We start from the raw sequence: 16988 nt of genomic DNA on the forward strand, positions 1-16988 counted from the left end.
ATATCCCGACACGATAAGTATCCTGGATACGCGCCCCAACAGCCCCTATATACAATATCCCGACACGTTAAGTATCCTGGATACGCGCCCCAACAGCCCCTATGTACAATATCCTGACACGATAAGTATCCCTGTCTCTTATACACATCTAGATGTGTATAAGAGACAGCTTGTGTACTGACTGGCAAGAGCCCCTGCGTGCTGAGTGGCATGAGCCCCTGCGTGCTGAGTGGCATGAGCCCTTGTGAACTGAGTGGCAAGAGCCCTTGTGTACTGAGTGGCATGAGCCCTTGTGTATTGAGTGGCACGAGCCCTTGTGTACTGAGTGGCAAGAGCCCTTGTGTACTGAGTGGCATGAGCCCCTGCGTGCTGAGTGGCATGAGCCCTTGTGTACTGAGTGGTATGAGCCCTTGTGTACTGAGTGGCAAGAGCCCTTGTGTACTGAGTGGCATTAGCCCTTGTGTACTGAGTGGCATGAGCCCTTGTGTGCTGAGTGGCATGAGCCCTTGTGTACTGAGTGGCATGAGTCCTTGTGTACTCAGTGGCATGAGCCCTTGTGTGCTGAGTGGCATGAGCCCCTGTGTGCTGAGTGGCATGAGCCCTTGTGTGCNTATCGCTGCTGTTATCGCTGCTGTTATCGCTGCTGTTATCGCTGCTGTTATCGCTGCTGTTATCGCTGCTGTTATCGCTGCTGTTATCGCTGCTGTTATCGCTGCTGTTATCGCTGCTGTTATCGCTGCTGTTATCGCTGCTGTTATCGCTGCTGTTATCGCTGCTGTTATCGCTGCTGTTATCGCTGCTGTTATCGCTGCTGTTATCGCTGCTGTTATCGCTGCTGTTATCGCTGCTGTTATCGCTGCTGTTATCGCTGCTGTTATCGCTGCTGTTATCGCTGCTGTTATCGCTGCTGTTATCGCTGCTGTTATCGCTGCTGTTATCGCTGCTGTTATCGCTGCTGTTATCGCTGCTGTTATCGCTGCTGTTATCGCTGCTGTTATCGCTGCTGTTATCGCTGCTGTTATCGCTGCTGTTATCGCTGCTGTTATCGCTGCTGTTATCGCTGCTGTTATCGCTGCTGTTATCGCTGCTGTTATCGCTGCTGTTATCGCTGCTGTTATCGCTGCTGTTACCGCTGCTGTTATCGCTGCTGTTATCGCTGCTGTTATCGCTGCAGCTGCAATTAATATTTTTGCTGTTGAAATTGTTGGTGTTTTTTAACGTGCTCGTGCTCTTTTATGTGCTATTTACGACATTCATATACATATTTCTAGTATTTATGTTAGCAGTGAGTTGCGCGTTCGAGACCGCAACGAGCTGTGAATATTCTGTGATGTTAGTAGAGTAGATATTAACGATATCTACTTTATTGTCTGCATCATTGATTGTTTTTTTTTTGTTCTGGCCATAATAATGATTCCATTGTATGGGACGGCGATATTGTGCACGCTTGTGACATTTTTACGGTGACAATATAAACTAGTTGTTTATTTCTTGAATGTTATATATTATTAAATAAATAATTGGTTCTAGCTATAATTGGCAGGTTAGCCAGGCTTTGCACGGGGTTGATAGTATTCCTGTAATTTTAGAATATTTTTATCCAGAATCCTGTTAGTAATAACATAAGTAGACTTTGATTATAAAATAAAGATCTCTTCAATTTCAAATTTTAGATGTAACAGAATTTCCAATAGATTCACATCTCGAAATATGGAAAAAGTTATTTCGTTTATTTGAATTAGAATGATATACACAATTTAAACGTATTTTTAAAATTGCTTTTCATATATATACTTTATTACTTTACTTTATATACCAAAATTGTTTCTCATATAATTAGAGGCAAAATAGTTTTTCCATACCTGAATTAATACTAGAGTATATTGGGAGTTATTTGTTTTATTTAAAGTTTCGGGTTGAAGAGGCCTTTTATCAATTAGCGACCAGATGCTATATTATAATTAACGGGATTTTTGTCAAGTTTCGTAACGTTTTGATGTCCTGATGCTAGGAATAAACTTTCAGGTGTAGGCAATATCCCGACACGATAGGTATCCAATGTTGTCGCTGCTGTTATCGCTGCTGTTATCGCTGCTGTTATCGCTGCTGTTTTCGCTGCTTTTATCGCGGCAGTTGCAATTAATATTTTTGTTGTTGAAGTTGCCGATGTTTTATCATTACCAGTCGTTTTTATAGGTCATGATTATTGGTTATCACCATTGGTTATAATGATGATTCATGTTTGTAGGTCGTGATAGCGAGTCATCACCTGCAACATCAATAAAACTATTTTGCAGCGTTCTCGAGAATATTGAATTTTCAAAGTTAAAGTATATTTTTGACGACATTCATATATTTTTAGTATTCATGTCAACAATATTTGCTTTATTGTCTGTATCATTTTTTTTATTGCCGTAATAATGATTCCGTTGTACGTCACGGCGAAATTTTGCACGTTTGTGTCATTTTTACTGTGAAAAAATAAAACAGTTGCTTATTTCTTAAATGTTAATTATTTTTTAAACAAAAAATTAGTTCTAGCTATAATTAGCTCGTTAGCAAGGCTTTGCACGGGGTTGATAATATTCCTGCCATTTTAAAATATTTTTCTCCAGAATCTCGTTATTAATAACATAAGTAGACTTCGATTATTAAATAATGATCTCTTCAATCTTAAATTTTATATTTAACAGAATCTCTATTAGACTCACATCTCAAAATATGAAAAAAATTATTCCGCTTATCTGAATTAGAATGATATATACTAGTTTAAAGTTTTTAGGAAATTGCTTGTCATAAATTTACTTTAATAGAGGCAAAATAGTTTTTCCATGCCCGAATTGACACTAGAGTAAATTGGGAGATCTTAATTTTATTTAAAGTTTCGGTTTGAAGAGGCATTTTATCACTTAGCGGCCTGATGCTATATTATAATTAACGGGATTCTTTTCAAGTTTCGTAACGCTTTGCTTTCCTGCCGCTAGGAATAAATTTTTAGGTGCAGGCAATATCCCGGCACGATAAGTATCCTGGATACGCGCCCCAACAGCCCCTATATACAATATCCCGACACGATAAGTATCCTGGATACGCGCCCCAACAGCCCCTATATACAATATCCCGGCACGATAAGTAACGTACTCCAACAGCCGCTATATACAATATCCTAAAACGATAGGTATATTGGATAAGATTAGTATAAGTATTATACGTTTTACGGCGCCTGCGAGCAACACGCAAACTTTGACAAATATTTGTACAAGATTTTCATGTTTCTATTAGAAAAATAATACAATTTTGAGATTTTATTAGCTTGTGATTTTTTGACTGAGCATTTCTAGTTGCGGGTATGAACTTTAATGCATTAAGCCTAAGCGAGTATATAAACTGAGGATCTACTTTAGCCCTATATTACCAATTGAGAAAAACAAAAAAAACTGTAAGTGTGAACACTTGAGTGCGAAAACAGCGGCTACAAGCTTGAAAACTTCCTGGAAAACACCCAAGAATGTTCGGAAAATTAGGAAAAGTAAGAAAAAATAACCAATGGTTCGTCATGAAAGAGGATTAACAGAATTTAAATGTAATTCTTGAATAGGAGCCGATAAGAAATAAGAACAGCGTAACATAATGAAGCGCATTAAGAAGAAAAAGAGTGTAATAGTAAAGAGAGGGCGCATTGCCAAAAACGAGGAAAACAATAAAGAGAACGCAACATTAAAGAGAAGCCAAAACGAAACAAAAGAACATCAAAGAGAAGGCGCAGCGCCAGAAAAGAGCACTTAAGAGAAGGTACAGCGCCAGAAAAGAGCACTAAAGAGAAGCCACAAGAGAGCACTAAAGAGAAGGCACTGTCACAAAAGACCATCAAAGAGAAGGCGCAGCGCCAGAAAAGAGCACTAAAGAGAAGGCGCAGCGCCACAAGAGAGCACTAAAGAGAAGGCGTAGCGCCACAAGAGAGCACTAAAGAGAAGGCGCAGCACCACAAGAGAGCATTAAAGAGAAGGCGCAGCACCACAAGAGAGCACTAAAGAGAAGGCGCAGCGCCACAAAAGAGGCCCGCTGGTCCCAAGGCCCCGACTTGTGTGGCCAACGCCACGCAAAACATCCAAGAAATTCTCCTCAAATAAAATAGACACAAGTTCAGCCTGCGATTATTGGCGATTATAGGCGCGTTATGGCAGGTCGCGCGGAGGCTGCCAGACGGCCGACGTTAAGTTTTAATAGGGGAAGGAATCTTTTGTTCTAAAGAAGGGAAGGGATTAATTTAGACGTCACATACGTCAGCGCCGGATAAAGTGAGGCTGGAAGCCCACGTGAATAATGTTTGGCTTTGAGTTTTGTTTAACGGTTTGTTATTAAACAACTCAGTGGATAATGTTGGAGTTGAATTTGATGATTTTTATTACACAGCAGAGCGACAGATATGAATTAACTTTTATAAGCATTGAACTCTAAGTTGAACAATTTATTAATGTTGAATATAAAGAAAATAATTATTCTTCTTATCACCGTAGCCCCTAAGAAATGGCACAAATTAAATTAGTTTCTTCTTGTATGTAATATTCACTATGTTCTCAAAATTTCCATTCAGATTTTTTTTTATTTTTTCGTTTAAAATACGAAAAATCTATTTTTATTTTCAATGCTTATCACAGTAAAAAAATCTCTTCAATAAAATAACGATGCGTTTTATTTAAATCCAGATTAAATATGTTATTCATGTATAAGTTTTGGTATAAATAACTTCTCGTGCTCACTGGTACAATAATACAATAAATAAAAAAATTATACCAAAAAAAATCAGATAAAGTTTTGTTTCGATTAGCTGTTAAAACCTAAAAACAGGTGTTCAATCTCAGCGCTGGCGCTATAATGAACTGTTCAAAAGGTTCGGGAAGTGTAACCTTACACCGTTTGCGGTCAGCTTAGTGACGTGTGACGGTTTGTGGTCCACATGTGCGGTTCTTGGTCCTCCTGTGCGGTTCGTGGTCCACATATGTGGTGGTGTCGGTGTGTTGTGGTCATCACAGGTGTGGTTGCGGCGTGAGAAGTTCCACACGACAAGACGTCGTAACCACACGGCAATGAACCGATGTCTTGCCAACGTCTGAGACAGCTGCAGTCAGCGCTTTAAAAAAAAGATCAGCTGATTTTTTACTTCGGATTATCCCAAATCCAATTTACAATGCAAAAAAAGACCATTTTCCGTATATAAGAGGAGATGTTGTCTTTATATACTTCAATCATATATATCAGTTGAGAAACTTTGAAAATTATTTTGATTACTTCTAATTTGAATTATAAACGTCATAAATGTAATACTAAAAATATATAGCGATCGTTCGATTATATTATCCTTGTATCAAACTGAAAAAGATTGTTTAACTTTCTTAAATCATTTTTGTTACAAAATTCCTAAAGTAGCAAAATGTCAAATTATTTCGGTGATCTGCAAAAAACCTAACGGAATTGATTACACGTTCTCCATTAAGCTACTCAATGATAATGATAATCTTTCTGAAAGAGCGACATATATAATAATAATCTCTTTTTGTTTAAATTGAGTAACTTAACGATAAAAATTTTGTCATATTTCGATACGGGCAATTTTAGGAAGAAAGAAAAATTAATCAAAACTAAATCATTTTATTCACGTTCAATACAACTTGACCAAGCATACAACTAAATTGCGTCTATCAGCAAAAAACTTAATTCCCTTGAAAATTATGAGCAACACAAACTCCTCTATGCCAAATATTTTTTATTCTGTTCCTTTTAATTTCATTATAACGGTAACTTTAAAATATACGAACATTTAAGACTTCCATCAGCCTGTACAGTAACCTTACATACAATTATAATACAATCACCTTAATTACTGGATACTTATCATGTCGGGATATTGTATATAGGGGCTGTTGGGGCGCATATCCAGGATACTTATCGTGTCGGGATATTTTATATAGGGGCTGATGGGGCGCATATCCAGGATACTTTAATATTATTCGTGTCGGGATATTGCCTGGACCGGAAAATTTATTCTTGGTTTCAGAATGGCTAAGCATTGCGAAATTGGAAGGGGAGGAACGGTGCAAAAATAGAAATTTGGTTTTCAAATTGTGTGATGAAATATAATTCAGAAAAGTAAAAATCGGGTTTTGCATATTTTAAAACGAGAGCGCAACTCTATATCACTTACGTATATAGATCATATAATACCCGCATAGTTTTTATTCTTCATTAGATATTGCTGTGTTGTACTTTTTTTGTGAGAGTGGGGATGAAAAAGTTTAACTAATTCAATTTTAACTTATGAGAAGGGCTATAATTTTTTTAAACAAATGTTACTGATAAATTTACGATAAAATATAGGGGTGAGTCAACTAGTCAAGACATGACACTGCTACCCATGTCATCGCCGTCGCTTGGCTGGTTAAGGCATGTCATTTATTCAGCAACTGGAAGATGTCAAGTCACGCTGCACTGTTTACCCCTTAATCCTCAATTATCCTTATCTTCAATTAAGTGCGTATCCTAATCGTGATTAAGAACGCGATCTAATCCTTATTTATTTGCGTATCCTAATCTCTTATTATTTGCGTTTCCTAATCTTTTAATATTTGCATGTCGTGATCCTCAAGTACATGCAAGTGCCCCAATTTTTTATTAGCTACGGTTCTTACTCCTTAGTTTGTTACGAGGTCTTATTTTAATGAGTTACGAGTACTAATTCAGAATTAGATCCGTGCTCCAATTTTTGATTTTTAATTGGTTAAGAATCATAATCATGAATACAGTACGTGCCCTTATCCCTAATTAATTACTGTCTAAAGTTGAGACGGTTGTCCTGTCTCAAGTTTAGACAGGGGCGCGGGACATGGAAAATGTATCTCATTTGACGTGAAGCCGCTGCCAGGTATGCAGCTTTGGCCCTCAAGTGTCAAGGGCTAACCCTGGCGTCTCTATTAAAAGCCATAAGTGGATTAGAGGCCATTAAGTGTGTGGCCCCCGATAAACCGGCCATGATTTGGGCCGGTGTAGTGAACCAATATTGGTTTGAAGAGACCGCGTCACCTATCTCGCCATCTGATCAATTGTAGCCATTTGCTGATGGGAAGTGTGGACAAGCGGCGGTCAATTTGTGCTGATGGACAGTAAACAAGATGCGGTCACAGTGGCCAGTGGTCCACTAAAGAGACTTGGTCACTTCAACAGCGAGTCCTGTCACTCCTGAGGACTGTCCAGTCCCTGTGTTCTTTGAAGGTCCATAGGCCCAAGGATGGTGTGTTCTTAACAGCCTAGTGCGCTAGAAACAACACTTGACACTGTCTCTAGTTGTCTAGACGTCGTCCATATTTGTCTAGATCTCACTCGTCCCAATTAGGATGCGTCGTCACCTACAGGCTGCCCTAGACAAATCAAAGGCTTGGCCAGATCAAAGATTTAAAAAATTATGAATCTTTTTATGTAGGTCTGTCTTTTTCAGATAAGATAACAAGTGAATTTAATGACATGCAAGCAGGTTAGCTCGGCGTCGCTCGTCGTTGATTAGTTAAAAATTTTAGATTCCCGTTATCCAGAATCCCGTTATCTCGAATCCCGTTATCCAGAATGCCGTTATCCTGAATCCCGTTATCCAGAATCCCGTAATAATAAAAAATCCAATGTGAGCTAATTAAAATGGGACCCATTCAACCTAAACAATTTCTTTGAACTCACCATAAGGCGTTTGTTTAAAAATATGAAGGAAATCATGTTGCGTCTTCTAAACTAAATTTGTAGATACTAATTTCTAAATGAAATTTCATTCTCTGGTCCACTGCTTTCCTGCCATTTTTGCAATGTCATGCTAATCTCCCACAAGGCTTCAAAAAAGTCGAAATATAATTCAAACATATAAGATAACGAACGAGCATGTTATGCGTGTTACATATGTATATGTAATAATGATGCTTACTATACTTACCAACTACTATAAGTGATGATTTTATCCAGATATATCGTATATAATTTTTTATTTTGTTTACAAATACAAGGGCTGGACGAAATAAAGGTGGCGCCTTAAAAATACACGAAATATATTTTTAATATATGATGTAAGTCAACTTTTTACGACAACGACAGCTACAATTAATTCTCCATACATGCCTTTAAATTGTGAATTGTGTGTGTGTGACCAGCCACTGCCATGTGAGCACCAATTAGCTAACAATTCGGCCTCTTGCAAGGTCACATAGGTTTGCAATTTTACATTTTACAAGCTTATATAGCCACACAAATTTTCTACAAATATCTTTGCACGCATAGACTATCAATTAGCAGCAATAATAAAGAATAAAGTTTTTAAATATGTCAAGCTTTTATTATTTAAAATATGCTCAAAAGTTACGAGCTCATAAGGTTTGATGCGTCATATCATTCGTATTTATTTCACTTTGTCCATATCATTTTGATCAACCTCCGTATTTATATCATTTTGGGAAACCTCCGTATTCGTATAATTTTGTCCAACCCTTGTATTGATATCATTTTGGTCAACCCCCGTATTTATATCATTTTGGGAAACCTCCGTATTTGTATAATTTTGTCCAACCCTTGTATTGATATCATTTTGGCCAACCCCCGTATTTATATCATTTTGGGAAACCTCCGTATTTGCATCATTCTGTCCAACCCCTTGTATATATCATTAGTTTGCCTAAATCGCTGGCAAGCCAGGAATTAAAAAAAGAAACGCCAATAAATTTACCGTTTCGTTAATTCAAGATGATGATACGCTGAATTTTATCTGATATAACGGTTTTAAATATATAACAGATATAAAATATTTCTTATCAGATACAGCAACATTTTTTCCAGAAGATTCAAGTCCATACATTACACAATTGCACTTAATAGCGAATTTTTTAAAATATTCATTTAACGTGTTATGTTTAGTGTTGCGGATTATATTTGTACATACTTCTGTCATCATATGGATGAATTCATTTATATTTCGAAGCTAACTCCGCTAGAGTAAGAGCATCTTAGTGTAATACTTTATAGGCCTGGTTGCGTAATACTTTATTACCTCCAGGTACTATCAAAGCCTAGTCTCCAGCTCCTACCTAGACTTTGAATTTCTAGAGCTCCTATATTTAAGTTTGGTCTCTGGACCCTTCCTATACACATATCGTTAATTCCTCAACTGCAACTCGAGCTCATGCTTTCCTAAGAACTATTCTTATTCATGCCTCAACTCGAACTTCAACTCGTCTCATTCGAATTTTAGCCTGAGCTGTCACTTCATTTTAAACGCAATTTAAGACTTTAACTAGTAGGAACTCGGTAAATCAAACTATTTTAACTTTAACTAGGCCCGTAAGACTTAACTGGTTCAACGTTAAATAAGCTCATTGAAATAAACAAGTCAAAGTAAGCTTAAACTAAAACTCGAACTTCAACTCGAGTATCAGCATAGTTTTCACGAGACCTGCCGCGTGTCATTGCGCCGGCAGATGCTCATCCTGACGTCCTTTCTTCCATTTTGAAATCTATCCGTCCCTTGCCGTCCCTTGCCGTCCCTCACCGTCCATCGTCGTCCCTCTCCGTCCCTCGCTGTCCCAATGACGTCCCAATAAGTCCGCCCTATATTAGAGACGGGTTCTCAGGGTCCCACAAAGCCGACATTGTGGACGTGCCCAAAAGATCTCCGTGGGAGCGGCGTGAGCAATGGCTGGGGCGTGGCGCCCATCAGGGTTTGGAGGCAGCGCTTTGTGCTGCCACCGTGGCATGTCTGCCACCGTGGCATGTCTGCCACCGTGGCATGTCTGCCACCGTGGCATGTCTGCCGCCGTGGCATGTCTGCCGCCGTGGCATGTCTGCCACCGTGGCATGGATGCCATCGTGGCGTGCCTGCTATCTTTGGCATAACGTGGCATGCTTGCTATGGTGGCATGTGAAGCTGGAGTGTGTCTATATGTGTAGCATATAAACTATGTATTACAAGCGCGATATATGCGGAGTAGACGCGTGCTAAACCAGAGTCGTAAGGACACATAGCCATCGATAGGAAACGATGACTGTAGGATACACAGCCATCTGTAGGATACATAGCCATCTATATAATACTTTAATTTAAAAAGCGATTCACATCATTGTGAGTATCTGATTAATTTCCACTTGCTTATTTACTTCCATATTATTCTTTGTAGGTTTAAATTATTTATTCTTTTCACAATTTAAGGTATTGAAGAAACAAATTGAGGCTCTATAACTATTTTAAACTGAAAGTATTTGTGTAAAAATAAAGTTGGTTCTAGGTTAAATAAACCACAGGGATTTTCTATTAAAAATATATTTTTACATCGACAGGCAAATTCCCGAAATGTATTTATGTTTTTTTTTCTCAAAGCTATGAAATAAAACAATTACGACTAAATTATCTTCCTGTGATTTACCTAACAAGTTTTCAGCTCTAGTCAATTTAATATCATTATCAAGAAGCAAAATTTCATCAAAATGTTCACAACATTTAATAATATTCAGGACTTCTTAAATTTATAATAACTACATTTAGCACGCCAAAATCCTAATTAGAATATAATTCAGAGTAGAAGAAAATGGCATGTATTGTGTTTGCATTTTAAAGCAAAATCTAAATTTCTCTTCCTGCATTTGCTTTTCCTTTTCTATGAAGTTCAAAATTTTTTCTATTGGCTTGTATTATGTTGGCACTTTAAAGTAAAATATAAATTTCTCTTCTGCATTTGGTTATTCTTTTCTATGAATTTAAAAATCTTCTTCTCTATTTTCCAGGTCAAAATCTGGTTCCAGAACAAGCGGTCCAAGTTCAAGAAGATCTACAAGACCCAGGGGGGCGGACCGCCTCTTGGGGGAGACGCTGAGCTGGCGGGGGAGATGCAGAACAACTTGGGGCTCATGGTGAACGGCCCCGAGTCCCCAGCCTCCCCAGCCTCCACCATCGACCACAGTCTAGACTCCCACCAAGCCTCGGGACTGGGGCCATCATCTGGGAGAGGGGGAGGTGCCCCCTCAACCGCCACTCCTGAGCCCCACGGCCACTCCTCACACTCATCCCCCGCTGGGGGATCAGGTGGGGGTTCTAGGTCCAGTGGGGGGAGCCAGATGTTGCACCATCAACAGGGGGAGCGCCCTCACTCCCACCAGTCCCCCGCGGGGCACAATGAACTGCAACAAACAATGAAGTGTGAGATGATGAACTCCCCCGCGGAGATGATGTCACTGCAACACAGAGACCACATGACGTCACCCAGAGACATGATGACTTCACCACCCATGCCTTCTCCTAAGGATATGATGATCCCGGCGATGCATGGAAATCCTATTGGAAATCATATCCAGGGAGGACCCATGGATCCTAGGAGGATGGCTATGGATGCAGCCGCAGGACACATGGCTGGGTATCCTATCCATCATCCACACGCAGGACATCCAGGACATCCACAATGGGATCCAGCATCCACGTATATGTACTGGAACCACTACGGCGACATGGCGGCAGCTCATCAGATCAACCAGCAGATTATGACATAGGTTTCCATTATCTTTATTTTTTATTTTCATCCTAAAAATTTTTTCGCCAAACGTAAGATCAGGAAAATGTTGGAAGAGTTTTTTGTACTGTTCAAGTTTATTGATACGTTCAAAAAATTTTAGGAACCATGCAAAATAAATGTGTTGAGAATATTTCAAACAATAGCTTTACGAATTTGTTTATTACGTAGTCGAAAAAATGTGCATATCGCAAATTATTATTTTTTGGTAACATAATTTTATTGATCAGTGACTTCAATTTCAAAAAATTTCCAGTAATTATAAGAAAAATTCATTTAATTTTGCTCACCAATGAGGACTTTAAATAATATTTGGTTTCGTTAGCGTTACTATTGTTCTGTATTGGAGAGTCCCCCTGCATATCAATTGCGTTTAATAATATATAAAAATATAATGCTTAAAACGTAAATATAAATTTATCGTTCAATGCCAAGCTGATAAAAATTTTTAAATTCGCTAATTTGCTAAATCTTGTTTAAAAATTTTGTTCAATTATACGAATATATTTCATGTTCTGAGCTCATGGAGACTCGATGGATTCTTAAAAAATTTGATAAATAAAATTTAAATCAAAATATCGTTTATATAACGAGGAACGTCGATGAATGGGACACTCTAATTGCATGTCAAAATTGTTGACTTTTCCTCAATTGATCATGGAAGTTTTTCCATAAAAAATAATTAAGTTTAGAAGGAAGGTTTCTCTCAAATACAGAAGCTTTCTGTTACTCTTGATTTAGTAATTTGTGTAGAACTGTTATGTACAGAGACAAGTAACTGTAAATAAATACTTTATAGATACTTCACTCTCGCTGAGACCTGCAGCACAGCGATTGCTTGTACAGCAAGAAATTTAAATTAATGCCCAACGTTAGATTCTGAAATTTTGGGATAAAATTAGAAATTTGAAGCAGATTTGAAAACCCAAATTATTTGCATTCTCTTGTCATTTAGAAACATTGAGTTTTTCTATGTAGAATAGGGTTTCTTTTTCATATAGAAATATAATTTTTGCAAACCCCATCTCGTATGTTGACGTTTGTTAATAAATGTAAAAGTCTTTCTGTGGTACAAAATTTCGATTCTCGATAATTAGGCAGCACTTGAATCAAAATGTAAGATAGAAATATCGTAGATATCTTAATTGTTATGCGAGAGTTGACTAGATATAGAATATCTTGTTCAAACGCTTAGCACATTTGTCCAGTGTTGAACTCTATTGCTGCTTGGTGCCAGTAGTGACCGCCACTACAAATGCTAATTGCTACTAATTAATCAACACTGATACCGTGCTACTGGCCTCGTGTATTGGCTTACTGGGTCCATTAGTGGCCAGTAGCGGCCATAAACCCGGCCAATAGCTCGGTAAATAGTGGCTGTTAGTATTTAGTAGATGCAGTGGCCGCCAATACTGTACCAGTTTGCAAGTACCTTATTGAAAAATCAAAAGTGAATTATCGTTGGCCGACCGAAATTCAAAAATTCTTCGCTAATTTTCAATGGCTTAGTAATTTATCAGCGGCCAGCGTATGTATGGCCGCCTCAAAGTCGAAGATGGTTTTCAACGCGAAGTTAAAAGCATATTAGATATTGAACTTCAGAAAATGCGATCTGACCTATATAGAGCGAACGCTTGTTCAAGATTCTCGACTTGAAAATCCAGTTTGTGTGTTTTTTTATTGAATTCACAATGCTGATTAGAATCTATCTATGACAAGATAGATAGACAGATATCGGCTTGTATATTCAAGTTTACGCGTAAAGATATCAGGTGTCGTTTTTGGCCATCTATATAATATAGGAGACATACGACAGTTCTTTTAATTGTATAAAAAATCGCGAGTGTCTACAAGTGCAAAATATAAGGCTGAATACGAGGCTGGATGTGAGGCTGAATATAAGGCTGAATATAAAGCTGAATATATTGCTGAATACGAGGCTGAATATGAGGCTGGATGTGAGGCTGAATATAAAGCTGAATATATTGCTGAATATGTGGCTGGATGTGAGGCTGAATACGAGGCTGAATATGAGGCTGAATATATTGCTGAATACGAGGCTGAATATAAGGCTGAATATGAGCAGCATATCTACGGGTAGCCCCAACACTCATGTTATTCACATAACATGTTCTAGATATTGATATAATTTAGGTTTAATTATGCCCACATTTCCTGTACAGTGAGTACAGATGTTGAAACATGGCAGGTTTCCCTTCACCCAACCTCATGAGTCTTGCATGAGTCAGTCTCTGAATCGTGCGTGATTATTCATGAGTTATTCATGCCATTCATAGACATCTACCCAACATTGATTAACACATGTTATGTCTATGGAATCATGCAGAGCATTGATCGGCATATGTTATGTCTATGGAATCATGCAATGCATTGTTCGGCATATTTTATGTCTATGGAATCGGGTAAATCATTGATTGGTATAGATTACGTCTGTGCAATCATGCAGAGCATTGATTGCTATCGATAATGTCTATGCATTCATGCAGAACATTGATTGGTATAGATTATGTCTACGGAATCATGCAGAGCATCGTCTGGTATAGATTATTTATGAGTAATCATGCGGAGCATTGATTGTTATAGATTATGTCTACATAATCATGCAAGCATAGATAAATCCATATTGCATACACTACATCAGTATGGATAGGACTGGGTGCCATCGACACTATTTATTTAGTTATAATCTATTGCATAGACAGTCCGCACTCACACTCCTATGTATATTTGTTACATAAACTGTACATACATACTCATACCGTGCCTTGTGTTTGATTACTTACCTCAATCTATTCATGTATTACTCAGTTCATTCATCAGTTAACTGCTGAATGACTTAATGAGTATAATAAATACACTCAAATAAATCAGTGATAATTTTTCCAAATATTGATGCACTGTTGCACTCGTGTGGGTCATCCTGACCCACTTTGGCCCGTGAAAGTGCGTATCAGTGCTACGAGCAGAAAGTGTGTCAACATTAGGAATTTATGACCCATTTATTATCTTGAGTATATGTTGACAATATGCCAGATATTGCATAATGACGGCGCTCGGTGTAACGCAATAATATTGCAGAATGTCAGCCGAGATCAGCAATAGCGGCTACACGAAGATATTTTAATTAATTTAATATATTAATTTAATTTAATTTAATATCGCCTTCACGTTTCAATTCGACATAATTTTAATAACCGCCTCATTAATTTTCCCTATGCTGTTTAACCGCATTTGGGGGTAAAATCAATATTAATAATTACGTCTAAAACAGTATATATAGAGGTTATTAATCGGTAATGGAAGATACCTTTTTGAAACTATTTTAATATGAATTGAGGAATGTATTTTACTATTTTTGTAATAGTATTGAGAGCTGTATTTAAAGAATTACTTATAATCTATTATGAGGTAGTATTCGAGGGATGAGGAGGTTATTGAGGAAATATTTCAGCCGCCATAGCCGCAACGCGCCTCTCATCGCGGCTGCGCTACAAGTGAACATAACTGACGCCTGGCATGGTTGAGCGGGACCTGCCTTAATAGGCTGAAATCAGGCAAGCCATAAAATAATAGCCATAAATTAGGCAAGACACATCATATAAAAACCATAAATCATATAAGCCAGAAACTATAGGAACAATAAATCAGGCAAGTCCTAAAATATCAAATCAATGAACCAGTTAAGCCATAAACTATAAAAGCCATATAACAGCCCTAAATCAAGCAAGTCCTAAAATATCAAAGCAATAAACCAGTTAAGCCATAAACTATAACAGCCATAAATCAGGCAAGTCAAGACATAAATCAAAATAAATAAAAATAAAATATCAAGACATAAATCAGGTAAGCCATAAACTACAGGAGCAATAAATCAGGCAAGACTCAAAACAGACACGCCATAAACTATAGTAGCCATATTTCAGGCAAGCCATAAACCGCAATAGCCATAAACCAGGCAGGCCTTAAGCCAGGCAAGCTACATTGATAACTTTCTTAATAAAGTCAAAATTGAAAATGAAAAATTAATTACATAAATGATGTGGGAATTGATATAATATTGATGAATAGTGAATTTAAATTGATATATTGATTTGTGTATGCATTATATCCTAGTCCTAGTATTCCACTGAACGAGAAACATATGCACAGCATACATATAATATACATATAAAACATTTATTTATAACAGACGTATAAAATACATCACTCAACGTCTCTAACAGCAACACGAGTTTGAGTGCGGCGTTCCAGTCTTATCGTGCGATGTTTGAAATGCATTAATAATTGCATGCAATGTTTTAATAACTGCTCGCTATCGACACATGAAATCTTAATTGCCATTCTAATCGATGGAAAGTTTGTATCCTCTTGCAAGAACCCAATGAAAAAAGTTCCGCTGCACGATTTCCTGTTTTTTAGAGTAAAATAACGAGACTGAAACTTTTAATATTGGATGAATATTTCTGAAAATCTCTTATCATTTTACAAGATGTTTTCGAAATGAACGTTTGAAATTCTTTATTCTGCTCTTAAATAACAATGATGAGAACGAGAGATGTCGGAATTCAAATGATGAGAATGATAAGAATTTGTAAAATAATGATTGGGAGCGAGTGATGGCGAACTGTAACTTTACCAAACAATTCACGAGAAATTGGGAACTAAATTTATTTAATGTTTTTTAATTTGTTATATCACCAATTATGCACTATCATTTTTTATTTAAGCAGGTTTCATCGAAGACCAGAGAATTGGTTTTATTGACAATTTTCTCATTAGTTTTTTCAATATATCGAGCAACATTTTTCGTTTGCACTGGTAAATCGATGGTTAACTCTGCACGTCCATCCGGCCTTCTCGTGTCACTTTATGTCACCAGCCTCTTCACCAACGTCCCAACTGAAGAAACATTAGAAATTATTGCGAAGCACGTATATTTTCATCCATGCAACTTTGCCGGCTCCACTAATACCTAAGAAAATTTTCCTCGATCTGCACTTCTGAATCACCTTTCCGGACTCTAGACAACAAAATTGAACGACGAACCAGCGGCGTAGCCATGGGCTGTCCCTTTGGTCATACTTTTGCTGAGTTCTATATGTACGAATGCGAAATTAAAAATCGAGTACTTTGAGATAAACAGATCATGCCCGAATTGTACTGCAGGTATGTCGATGATATCTTCGTTGTCGTTCGAGATGAAAAACGATTGAGGAATCTACGTATAGCCTTGAAATGAATTCTGACTTGAAGTTTACTCGCGAACTCGGAAAAAAATCGTACCTTTTTTACATGTATTCGTCCAAGCGAAAAATAATTCGCTCGTCCCCAAAGTATACCAGATACCAAAAATGTTGGGCGAGTCCCCCAGCGAATGCCTGCAGAGCG

General features: G+C 37.7%; 1 protein-coding gene across 1 annotated transcript in view; it reads left to right on the forward strand.

Moving 5' to 3' along the window:
* Positions 1-11820, forward strand: part of LOC108679749 (homeobox protein DLX-2-like) — a 22694-nt gene extending 10874 nt beyond the window's left edge. Inside the window, exon 3 of the mRNA XM_018168466.2 lies at positions 10801-11820. Within this exon, the coding sequence (XP_018023955.1) occupies positions 10801-11559 (759 nt within the window). The 3' untranslated portion in view covers positions 11560-11820. The remainder of the gene's footprint in view (positions 1-10800) is intronic.
* Positions 11821-16988: the final 5168 nt, after the last annotated feature.

This window comes from Hyalella azteca, unplaced genomic scaffold (assembly GCF_000764305.2).
Source record: "Hyalella azteca isolate HAZT.00-mixed unplaced genomic scaffold, Hazt_2.0.2 contig1188, whole genome shotgun sequence".
Taxonomy (NCBI): Eukaryota; Metazoa; Arthropoda; class Malacostraca; order Amphipoda; family Hyalellidae; genus Hyalella; species Hyalella azteca.